The sequence below is a fragment of the Rhinolophus sinicus genome, linkage group LG02 (assembly GCF_036562045.2).
Source record: "Rhinolophus sinicus isolate RSC01 linkage group LG02, ASM3656204v1, whole genome shotgun sequence".
Lineage (NCBI taxonomy): Eukaryota > Metazoa > Chordata > Mammalia > Chiroptera > Rhinolophidae > Rhinolophus > Rhinolophus sinicus.
The window spans coordinates 26019801-26032718 of record NC_133752.1 but is presented as its reverse complement, the minus strand read 5'-3'; the positions used below and the strand labels follow the sequence as shown (position 1 = coordinate 26032718).

Genomic DNA, 12918 nt, shown 5'->3' with positions numbered 1-12918 from the left:
AATAGACAGTAAGCGCTTTGGATAGTTCCACATCATTGACACCGCAGCTGTTACTAGTGGAACTGGTTGCCCAGATGAAAAAAAAAAAGCAATAATAAATACCTCTGTTAGCCGCTGCCTGTAGCAATGACTTGCAGGACAAACGCAGGTCCCTCGCATCCTGGAGGGCTGAAGGAAGGGCTTGGAGGCAGGTCTATCACAGCTTTCCAGTTCCTGCCCCTCCCTGATGGGCCATCGCAGACCACAAGGCTGGCTGGAGCTAACAGGTCATCTGAAATCAGCTCCTGATAAAAGCTACTTCCCATGCCCTGCCTGCCCCAGCTCAGCTGATCTGCTAGTTAGTTAGTTTCTTCCAAAAGAAAAGCCCTGCTCTCTGATGAAATCCCCACCTCTTATCTCATCTCGGCCCCACTCTCTCCCCTGCAGAAATTTTCCTGACCCTCAGACCACACTGGAGTTTCTTTCAGAGTTTCTAGAGTACTGCTGTCCTATGGAAATGTCATGCAAACCACACAGGTTATTTTAAGTTTTCTAGAAGCCACGTAATACAAATCAACGTAAAAAGAAACAGATGAAATTAATTTGAATATATTTTATTTAACCCAATGTATCAAAAATAGTATGGTTTCAAACTGTAATGAATATAAACATTAATAATGAGACATTTCACATTTTCCTTTTATACCGAGTATTCAAAATCTGGTACCGGTATGTAGTTTACACTTAATGGTACAGCTCAATTCGCACTAGCTACATTGTGTGGCCAGTGACAACTGGATTGCACAGTCCGAGAGCATTTGCTTGATTTGCCATTGAATTGTTACGGGGGGTAGAGGGGCTCCAGCTTGAGTCTTTATGCTGCCTGCTTTGGGGTTCAGAAGCAGGTAGGGATGCCTGGAGAAGAGCCACAGTGCTATTGCAGGCCAATGTGAGGGGCCTGGCAGGAGATGCTGCAATCTGTGATGGAGCTGGAGGCAGGGCATCCAGACTCCCAACATTGCCCTGTGTTCCTCTTTGGTCTTCTCCCAGCAGGTCCCCTGACGGTTTAGGTATTAGTCTTAGGGTGGGGATAGGTCATGGGCACTGTATAAATAATACATAAATAAAGCATAAAAAAACATTTGCCCCCAAAAGATCTGAAGGACACTGACATCTCTGCTTTGAGCCTCCTTCTCTCCCATCAGAGGAGATGGTTTCTTTGCCTCCCTCCAAGCTCTCACAGCTGGACTGCAGCTTTCAGTCAGGACTAGGCTGTCATGGTTGAGGAATAAACTGAGCTTTCCAGGGAAGGGATCTGATGGGGGAAGAAACAGAGAGAAAAAAAAATGAAAGGGGAGAATCTTCAGACTACAAGCTGTAGGACCATTTGCAGGCTTTTCACACAAGTTCAGGAAATTGGAGAAGTTTCTTTGGCTTCCAAAGTGTCCAAAACATTTTTAGGTTTGTGGCCTTTGAAGGCTCAACGGGCCTCTGCATATGAGAAATAGTTTCCAAAGACATCACATGAAAAATATTTTCTTTCCGTGCTCTGAGGACCTGAGCTCAGTGAGGTCTGATCCTACCAGGGAACACAGAGGAAGGCACTCCCTGGCTGGTGAACTGCTTGTGGTAACGGCCACACTCACCCTCAGTACACCCCTGGATTATGATCCCTGCCTTGTGCAGAACATGCGAGAACCTTCTGGAAAACCTAGGAAGGGGCCAAGATGGGACTGGGTGCCTACTAGTCCTGAAGCCAGGACCCATGGTTTCCCACAAGTCCCCACCCTGTTGGGGCCGCTGTTTCTGGCACAGCCCTGGAGGCTTCCCAGGCCTCGAGTTGGCCTCGCTTTTGGAGGCATTCACTCCTTTCTGTTGACTGCCCAGAGTGGAGACTGCTGAGCTAGTCACTGGGAGGATTTGGAATCTAGGGAGTAAGAAAAATCACCCATGCTCTAGAGGAATGTCTGGGGACAGTCTGAACCAAATGACCTCTTTTGGCCAACCTGGCTTACGTGCAGCCCTTCCCTTCCAGATGTACCAGGTGCCCCTGAACTGAACTAGTAGGCAAAAATGGGCATCCCCTGATTTTGTCTGAGCTACGCTTATGTCCATCCAAAAAAAAACCACATGGATACCTTGTCTCAGAAGCTATCATTTCCCAGAGAAATTGCTACAGAACACTCCCTTGAAAACTAATTTGCTTTCCTCTTATCACCATAAAAATCTCAAAAATTAAAATGCTGAGGAAATGAGGTTCTACTGGTAACACAGCCTTTTCTGGAAACTATTTTTATTTCAACCAGTGATGCTGAAAATCTCTGTCTCATGGACCAGTGCTCGGCCTGTTTTAATCCTATAGCAACCAGCAGGGCACTGTGAATCCAGATGACATGGGGTTTTGGTGTAGAACACAGAAGCCACTGAGTCAGACCTGATTCCAGGCCTGCTGCTGGCTACTGGCATTTTGTTCCTGTTAGCTTTTAACCAGACCCTTTAGATGAGCTCATTTTGTTGTAGTATGTCCCCTTTCCCTACAATCTAAGCATAGAAATTCAATTTGAGGGCTCAAGTTCTACTTGAGAAGTGGCTTTAGTTGGAACAAAATGATTTTGGCTCACTTCTAGCGCCTGACCACATTTTGACTATGGGATGACTTTAGCATTCATTTGGCAAGGGCACTTCCATTTAGCTCCCTATGAAGTCACAGACATTCTAGTTATTTCTGCAGTGTGCGATGGCCTGGTTTATTTATAAGAACCATGCATCCAGGCTGAGCTGCTCTGTGTCTGGAGCCACTTATATGATCACAGTTATGAAATGTTTATTTTCTTAGATCAATTTGAGCTGATAAGGCAGTTTTGAGCCATTAAGAATCTTGTAAGTCAAGATGATTTAGATAGGGAATGATTTTTCTGGTGGGGGCTAAATCAGATGCATCAATGCCTCTCCCTAGATCGGGCTATTATATTAAATAGGTGTGGCCATCGCATGTCCCTTTGAGAAATGGTGTTGCCTAGTTCAGATTTGCTGCCCGCCCACTTCACTTCCTCTGGGTCACACCCCTGCTGGGATTTGCAGCCCGAGACCTGGGGAGATGAGGCTGCTTCCTGGGGGCAGAGGCACCAGTGACAAATGTTCCAGGGCCACACTAGGCACCAGAACCCCAAAGAAAATACTCCAAATTAGTGAGGGTTGAAAAACGCATGGATTTCCAACAAAAGGACAAGGCCATTTGAAGGGAAATCTGGCGGTGTCTATCAAAAATAGAACATGCACTTTTTCACGTGTTCAGCAAATATTTGAGTGCCTCTTCCATGGCAGGTGCTGTTCTGGGATATAACAGTGAAGAAGACAAGCTGTGCCCTCACAAACCCTGCTTTCCCGTGACAGGGACAAATAGAGAAGCAAAGAAATATGCATTGATGCGTCTGAGTGACATGGACAGACAGCAGGGTCAGGGGAGAAAGAGTGAAGGGGCAGCTGAGGCGGGGGTGCCTGGTAGACAGGTAGTCAGAGCCGGCCTCTCTGGGGGTAACATTTGAGCTGAGACCGGAATGAGGTGAGAGAACAAACCGAATGACTACCTGGGAGAGGAGCTTCCAAAGCAGAAGGAGCAGCGAACACAAAGGCCTGCGATTGGAATGTGCTGGCCTGTGGAAGAGCGGAGACTCTGAGTCTGGAGAGTAGCAAGTGAGGAGGACAGGTAGAAAGCGAGGTGAGAGGGAGGGCAGGGATGGGGTGCAGATCGTGCAGCGCCTTTTCGCAGAGACAGCAAACTCTCCCCAGTACTCATTCTCTGCCTCCTTTTAGTAACAAAATCCCTGCTGTCTTTGCAGGCTCATGGCCTCTCTGCTGGAGACCACACTCTCCAGGCTCTTAGGTACCTCAGTGTGGCTACATCATGGAGTTCTTGTCAATGGGCTGTGAATGGAAGTGATTTCTGCTACTTCCACGACTTCTTGGTTGGTTCTCATAGCCTGGGCACTGTTCCTCTCTCCCGTGTATTCCTCCGTACTGGCGGAACCAAGCCTTGGTGCTGGTCAGCCCACCTTGTCCATGCCCACAAGGGAAGGCCCCAGGAAAAGGTTAGTCAAGTGTGGTCCTTGGACCTGCCTGGAAACTTGTAGAAATGCAAATCTTGGGGCCCTACTCCAGACCTACTGAATTAGAAACTGGGGTGGGGTGGGGGGGTGAGGGCCAGCGATCAGAGTTTTCTCAAACCCTCCAGGGGATTCTGATGCACTCAGGTTTCAAAACCACTGCCCCAAAGCAGGGTTTGTCTCTTTGGGTTGATAATTCTTTGTGGGGGGCTCTTCTGCATACTGTAGGATATTTATCAGCATCTCTGCTGTCTGCCCACTAAAAGACAGTAGTGCACATTCTGCACACACACCCCAATTTTCACAACCCAAAATGTTTCTACAAACACACACATACATATTTCCTGTAACAGACATATCAATTTTTTGAAGAAGAGATAAGAAACTAATAAGCGTGATAACCTTCGGGCAGTATTTGCAGGACTTTGCTTTTATTTCATGTTTCTGTTGTGTGTTCAAGTTTTTACCATGTGTATGTAACAACAAGCATGGGAAAACATACTTTAGAAAGACCACATATTGAAAAGGTGAAAACTAAGTTTCTTTACTATAATTCTGACACCAACTCCAGTGTGGTTTTTTTTCCACACCACCACACAATTCTCGGGCACCAGCTGGATAGCCTACATGTCATCTGAATTCTGACACTATCTAGTGGTCTTACAGGTTTAAACTGTTAAATCAACCCAATTGAACTGTCTTTCTGTCCATGTAACTTTAACTTATTTAAGCTTTAATAAGCTTTGAATAAGCTTTCACCTATTTAAGCTATTGTCAAAAGTTTTGCTGACATTGAGGTATGTTTTTTTCACAGCTTCCCATCTTATGACACTTTAAAAAATATAAAATTATATTGGCCTGACTTGACATTGTTTTAGGGAATCATACTAATTTTAAAAATCACCTTTTAACTGTGTTTACAATCTGTTGAGGAATTTTGCCTGGGGTTGAGTTCAAGCTCACAGAATCAGATTTATTTACTTTATATAATCATAAGGTAATGATAGCTAACATTTACTGTTTATTAACTTTGTCTCAGCTGCAGCATTCTTCCTAAATATTCGCACAACAATCATATGAAATAGCTGTTATTTCTCTTTTACACACGAGGACTCGGGATTAGATTCCAGCTCACTCCAGAGCTTGTGCTTTAACTGCTAGATGTTGCTTCTATTTATATTCTCCAGGTTCCCTCTTGTTCTTCAAATATTTTACAGTGACTTACAAGGATGGCAATGATATGAGAAAGCATGAAATAACTGGAATAAAGTAAGACTGGAAAGGGTCAAAATGAGTCATGGGTAAGAACAAAATGCTTGTGTATTTGCTAACTGAAGAGTCACCCAGTTTGGCTTTGAATGTTCTGGAAATATCAAGTCAAAATATGATCACATGTTCAGTTGCACAGTGGACATTAGATTTAACACAAATGTTGCTCAGGAGAAGTATTTGAGAAGGCTTGTGGCTTCTTAAAGAAGGCACTGAGGATTCAAAGAACGTCCACAAAGAATGTCTTCGTGGTTGATGCAAATAAGAGTCACAGCGCTCGGTGAGCCATCATTCACACCATCATTTCCTCCCTTCTTAAGAAAAAAAGCAAACTGGGAATTTTGTCTAGCTTTATAATTTTTCGAAGAGTTGTGCATCCCCATTTCTAGTACCTTCCTTCATTGTCAACTCATTCCAAAAGAATACTAAAGGCAATCGAGCTGTTCTTTGCTTAAATGTTCTCAGTACCCTGGAAAGTAATTTGAGCAGTTAGGATTTACTTTTGGAGAGTTTCATGATGTCTCTTGACTCACCTTCCTTTGTGGATTCTCATGCCATGAAATCACACCTAACTTTAAAGAATGTCTTCCCAACACCTTGTTTCCCATCATCACAGGATGGAGTTGATATGGCTGTGGCCACAGGCTGTCTGTCAGATCCACCTGTGAGGCTAAAGGAAACTGAAATAACAAGGTCACTCCCTGTCAGGTGCCCATCACAATGTTCATGTCACCAACTCATTCCTCTTAATGTCACTTGAAACAATCAGTGAATGAGGCCAATAATTTATCATCCGTACTTATGGGACTCTGTAGCAATGAGAGTTTTATCTTGAAAAACATTGGTATTTTCTTGCCATCTGAAAAAGACATGATATTAAGTGGGTGGAAGTTTTTGAAAAATGTATCTCTTGGCCAAGATTTAAGGTTAGGATAGAATTACGCATCCTTTGGAAAGTACTCTTCCATCTTCTAACACTGACCTGCCAAGTATACTGTCCCCCAACTCCTCCTTGGCTGATTCCTTTTCTTATCCTTTGCATTTCATCTTGAATACCAGCTCCTCAGTTACGCCTTCTCTGTCTACTCTAGGCAGGCAGTCTCGACCGTGATTTTTGTTTACTTATTTCAGTTACCTATCTCCCCTGCTAGATAGAAGCTCAATGATGGCAGATGCTTATCTTGTAGTCCCAGGACCTAGACCAGGGCTTAGCTCGTGGTAGGAGGCACCATAACCATTCGCTGGAAAGAGTGAAGACAGGTAAGCAGGTGATACGTCAATCACTGCAGAGTCGAGGCGGAGTGGCAGGCAGGTAGGTCCATTTCTACACAACGGGAAGACAGTGGGGGCTATAGTTGTATTAAGAGCGATCACAGAAACATGTGGGGGAAGAGAGAGGACTCCTGAGTGGAAAAGTACATTTTATCTTTTCTAATAACCAAGCCATTTAGATGATTTGAGCTTATAAAATTTAGACGTAAAGTTGATTACCATGTACTTCAATGGAAGGAAGATGGAACATGCCCTCCTTGGTAGAAAGTACAGGAAGCATGGAGTTGGGCAGAACTTTGATATCATTCCATGGCCCCCATCAAACTTGCCTCTACATCCCTCAGGTGCTACCTCTGCACAGATTCCTCAAGAGGGCAGCTCAGGATGTCATCCTGCTGGGTGCTGAGGACCAAAGCCAGAGTTCAACAGTAATCAACGAGTCAGCTTTTCCAAAAGTTGGAAGAAATGAGAAACCCAGTTAGAGGTGTAGAAAGAAGAAATGTCCAGAACAGGAAGGTGACACCCAGAATTGGTCAACATAGACCCAAATATGGAATAAGACAAAAACAAGGGCAGGAAGATGGAGCCAGAGAGTGAGGAAAAGCAGACGAATCTTACTGGGAGAAAGAATGTGACAGAGCCATTTCCCGTTCCCCGTTAGACTGTGTAGGGTGTCTCAGTGGTTCCGAGGAAAGGGCAGTGCAGGAATGAAGGGCAGTGAGTCACAGCTGCTATTTTTGACACATACACAGTGTTCAGCCCAGCACCTTGCCGGGCCCAGGACCTCCAGGCTCCTGAGGGACTGCAGGGAAGGGGCTGGTGGCAAGATGACACGTCAGCAACAGGCACACAAGTGGGAGAGCTGGCAGCCACACGGTGAAGGATGACCCCGTACCGCACCCTGACTGCTGAGAAAAGGGCTCCAGAGGAGAGGGCCCAAGACAAGACTGCTGAGAACGTGCTGTGGAAAGGGCTTCTCAGCAAAGGATGTTTGGAAGTGTTTCCATTGTTTAGGTCACCTCTTGGCCAAAACATCCATGCGAGCATGTTACTCAATCTTGGAAATGCTTTTCTTACTTGTTCAAAACTTTCCAAATGAAGAGTTTGAGTGCTTTATAAGTCTTTGGTTTAGAAATCTAAACCTGTAACATGTTTTGATTACTGTGCAATCGTCGGCCATCAGAGAAGATGGAAATTTTCGAGTCAGATTTCAACAAAAACCTTTGCATAATTGGTGAATCAAAGTGAATTAATGAGCATCATGACTTCATGTGACTGGCAGTGCCCCTCCTCCAGTCAGTTACTAGATTTCCAAAACCACCTTTTCCAGCTATGACAGTGCATTAAAAGCAACCATCATCCTAGGCTGAACTTGGAAACTGACATGCGAATTACTGTATCTTGAAACAATACTTAAAATGAAATGTTCATTGTTCTTAAAAACACAGGATATCAACTTTTTTATCAATAACTTGAAATATTTTACCTCATTTAAAAATTTCTATTTTGTAATAAAATTTAGTCATGTATGAAATTTAAAATAAACATACACACAGTGGTGTAAATTCAAACACTTCGCTAATAAGGCTTTAAAACTACACGGTTGGTTATTCAGTTTAGAGACATGAAGGCAGGTATCTATGAAGCCCAGGTACTAAAATGTTCTTTTCATTTTTTGATTAGTTTCAAACTGTCCAAATAAGACTGTGGCTGCTCCATATCATAACTCTTACCTTTTCCTCATGATTCTAATCATTTCTAAAAATGGCAGCAAAGAACTTTACATAATAGAAGCTTTCCCTTTTATAAAACCAAAAGCAATTCTGGGTTGATTTTTTTTTTTTTTAAATATTACAATGCAAGGGTTTTCAAAAGTCTAAAGGTGAAAAAGAAATGGCTGTCAAGAACAAACATTGTAGGGGCGGCCAGATGGCTCAGTTGGTTAGAGCACCATCTCTCAACAAGGCTGCCAGTTCAATTCCCACATGGGATGGTGGGCTGCGCCCCCTGCAACTAAGATCGAAAACGGCGACTGGACTTGTTGCTGAGCTGTGCCCTCCACTAGATTGAAGGACAACGACCTTGGAGATGACGGGCCCTGGAGAAACACAGTTCCCCAATTTAAAAAATAAAAAATTTTTTAAAGAACAAACATTGCACCCCCATCAATCCAGATCCCGTTGCAACAGCACTGCTCTGCCTATGAGTCTGCACGTGGGGGTGGGCTGGAGAGCCCCCGGGTTTAACTTATGATAAATTAATGCCCCTGGAGACGTCACATTTCTGGAGGGAACCTGATCTGGGCTCCTTACTATACAGATTCCCCCCTGTGAAAATGAGACAGGCCTTTTCTTGCTTTGAATCTTGATATTATCAGAAATGATTCTCAAAACTACCAGCAATTAGAGCTGGATAGTGTTGACTGTTAAGCAGTCAGGAGACTTGGAATTTACTCTGATCCTGTAGCCAACCATTAGGTGATTTTGAACCTCTCTTCACCTTAGCTTTTTCCGCTATAAAATGAGGTGGGATGTGTTTTTCTTAGTATGAAGTAGAAGGTTCACTCCAGTTCTCACAGTCCAAGATTACTGAGCCATTCCAAACCCTTAATGCAGTTTTGATTTAACACAATGTGGCCTGTAAATGATCTTACCACACAGAAAGTTTCTGGATTTTAATTTGTAGAACTTTGGTAACACTTGACTGAGGGCAGCAGATGAAGGGTGGGGGGTTAAGACCTGGTGCCAGCAACGATCTGTTGCAGTTCTTAGTCTCCAATGTGGCACCATCAGTGCTTCCCAAAGTCAAAGTCAATCTGTGAGTGTGAGCTCCATGGATCACTGGCATATATATTTAGATGGACGGCCTCTCTAAAATGACGCACGCGTGCATGCTATCATTCAAATTCGGCAGGTTTTAAATTTAACTGTGGTGGTTTTGTACTGCTGAGCTTAGTCAGAACTACCTTTCCCAGACCTCCCTTCCCTGGGTGATTGTATGTTGAAATTGACTCAAAGATGCGCTTGTGTGAGATTTGGAAAGCGAAAGTGAAGAAGGGCTATTTTTCTCTGGAGGTCACCAGTCAAATATGGCGTCCAGCAGACACAGAAGTGCCTATCCTTTCTTGTCCGCTCTTCTTCTCAAGTGTTGACCTTGAGTGTTGACTTAGGGTGGCCCCAGGCCCACCGTGAGGCATCTGGCTGTAAAAGCAAAGAAGTGGCCACTACATGGCAGCAAGAGCTTCCCACAGAGCTCCCTGCAGACAACCCTTCCCACGCACATTTCAGCACTGTTTTTCTTCTCAGATGGACTAGCTCATTCGCACACTTCAATTTGCACACCTTCTGCAAATTCACTTTTCAGCTTCTCACACAGTTATGTTGGGTCTAATTCCTGTAACAAATTCTATATCCCATAGCAATCAGAGCACCTCTTCTCTCTATTCACCAAACCAAACACACAAATCCCTAGACATGGCTCTGTCTCCAAGTAAGTCCTAAGAGGACCCCAAGTGGAGTATTCGGCAAAGAAGACATTTTTATACATGTTCTCTAAGCAACAGTGTGCTTCCTGCAGGCTCAATGCCTTAAATCTAAGAAGCGCAAATGGTATCACAAGAAAGACAACCTTAAAGTGCACACGCACGAGTACATCTGGGGAAAAACAGAACACGAAATTTACTTGGTTTAAAAATTTGCCTCTGCGCGTCCTCGTGCAGTGATGCGAGTTGGTTCTGTGCGTTTTTCTTTCCCTGGCTACGTCCCTGGCTCAGACTCTGTCTTAGACACATGCTCACATCAACAGTCCCCTGTGCCCAGTGCAATGTCACAGCAGCACTCGCTGGCACACACAACGGACAGAGCTGGTCTCATTAGTGCTACTACTCACACCCCAACGAGAGAGGCTATAACATAACAAGCACATGGGTAGCGATACTACAAACAGAGGATGCCAACACTTCAAATGGTTTCACTGATGCTTAGGTAATAGTCGCACTCTGACCCACAGGTGTGCATGAGGCATTCCTTCACTCCTGGGCTGAAAAGCAAAAATCCCGATAATAAAAAAAAACAAAACGAAAAAAAAAAACACACCATAAAAGTGTGCACATGAATTGTTTTATTGCTTTCTTGTTTCTTATTTAATGCAGAGTCAATGTTTTTGAGGAATGGTCATAAGATGTCCACATTTCAACATTATTAAATATTCAAACAATAAAATATGTGGAAAGAAGCCCTCAAATGTGAACTCCTCTAAGTTATATCTGGTGGGAGCGACAACCTGGAATAAAGGCTGCTGGGCTTGTAATCTTGGTTTGTGAAGAGAACTGCTATCCTCGGACACGGGGAACAGGAGTCCCGAATGTCAACCAAGTGTTCAGGCCCTGGGGCAGCATGTTTGTCTCCCTTTGAAATGTCTGGGAAGGTTTATAATGACTCCAAAATATGAAAATCCTTCCTCTCACCTCAGGCTTAAAAGAGAGGCCCGCCACTGAGAAAGTCAAAAGAAACTTCTTTGGAATAGAAGTGGTTACAACGATAAAGACCAGAAATGATTCTGCTTTCAAGGAAGTGACATGTGCCTACACAGTTCCTCTCTACTCCTTCCTTAGTAAGAAAACCACCCATTCTGAGAGCACATGGAAGAGGCCCTACATAGTGACCAAATGAAACCAGGGCCACTGTGAACGGCTTTTTGCTTGTTGAAGGCACAGGGTCCTCATCCTGAGTGTGTTTGTGTGTGTGTGTGTGGGGGGGGGGGGGGGCAGTGCACATCGCTGCATTGTGAGTTCTGTTTGAAACACACGTCCTACTGCCAAAACACTGATCTCAGCTGCCATACATTTAATTGCAATTTTAGGCTGATCTTTTTTGAAAGTCCCAGAATCTCTGGCACCCTACAAATCCTGACCTGGCCTGCTACTTCTGCAAGGAATCAGACTCCCAATGGGTAGAGGCTTAAAGGGACACGCAGCTGTATTCCATCATACAACAGGCAAAATGCATACATGACTCTAGAACATGGATATGAAACACCACAAATAAATAAATATCTCGGACTCCACCACTGCAAGGCGCATGCTGGCAATACCTGGTAGAGTCTAAAAAATGGTCATTTTCCCATAAAACATTTATCTACAATGATTTTGATCAATACTGAAGGGCTAAGCAAAAACAAATGTATGAAAATACTATGTTTTTAAGAAAGAAACATCACTAAATACCAAGGACAGTGATCAAATTCAAGCTGTTAAATTTAAATAAATCACTTTTGATCTTTCCTAATGGTTACTTTGGCCTTCCATAACAAAAGTAGAAGGTGATGCTGAGGGTGCAGTCACACCAATCCTCCTTGGAAAAAAGATGGACCCACATCTTTGCCAGAAGAATCACTGCGAGCCCTTCCAGCTTTTGAAATTCCACAGTATTATGAATGCTCCTTACAGACACAGTGATACCGAAAAAGGAAACATAAAGGTGCATTTATTCATGTCCATGCCATCTAAATCTACCGATTACAGTAATTAGAACCAGAGAAGGGACCAACTGGAACCTCAACAACAACAAAAACAATGGGACATTCGCCCCCCTGAATTGCAAGTTTTAGTTCAGAAGAATCTGCCTGCTGGCAAGCAAGTTTCCTCCCTGAGAAGCATGCTTCACGCTTCGTTCTTCCCTTCCTGCATCTTCTGTCTCTCTCAGTTAAGGCCTGGACAGTATCAGGACCGTGTTACGATGTCTCCCCCAGAGCCATGCCTGGCGAGGTGCTGTGCCCTGTGCTGTCAGTCGCCCGTGGGCTGGGGCAGTGTGAGGTCAGGCTGCGGACTGCCCAGCTCTGCAGTCCGCCTCTGAAGCTCCTCCACCGTCTGCAGCAGCGCTGACCTCTCCAGCTCTAGGGCCAGGGCGGCCTGCTTCAGCTTGCTTTCACTGGTCAGAAGCTTCTCAACTGTGGCTTCGAGGCTTTGGATCCTACCATTTGCCACCTGGAGAATAAAAGAAAAAATGAGAATGCAACTGCCCAGTGACAACACAGGGGGATCTACTGTACGCTCTGCTGTCATATTTTGGGGACAACGTGGAGTCTTATTTTGGCAGAGAGGAGTCTACTGTTTACTATCAGTGCTTCTGGCCATACAGGAAGACTGTATTTACCAGGTTCTCTTGCAGGCAGGCTGGGCACTCCTGTGATCCTCCAGCATTTTCCTCTCCTGCAGTAACTATTTTGGAAGCCACACGTTGAGATGGTGGCTTCCCAATGCAGAAGGAGCCCGAGCTCCGAGCCACCCACTACAGGG

The 12918-nt window shown here is 44.4% G+C and overlaps 1 protein-coding gene across 6 annotated transcripts in view; it reads right to left on the bottom strand.

The window, feature by feature from the left end:
- Positions 1–10725: 10725 nt before the first annotated feature.
- Positions 10726–12918, bottom strand: part of TBC1D1 (TBC1 domain family member 1) — a 209343-nt gene continuing 207150 nt past the window's right edge. For all 6 annotated transcript variants that reach the window (XM_019741932.2, XM_074322281.1, XM_019741934.2 and 3 more), the window contains one exon: positions 10726–12606. In XM_019741932.2, coding sequence (XP_019597491.2) covers positions 12406–12606 — 201 coding nt within the window. In that variant the 3' untranslated portion in view covers positions 10726–12405. The remainder of the gene's footprint in view (positions 12607–12918) is intronic.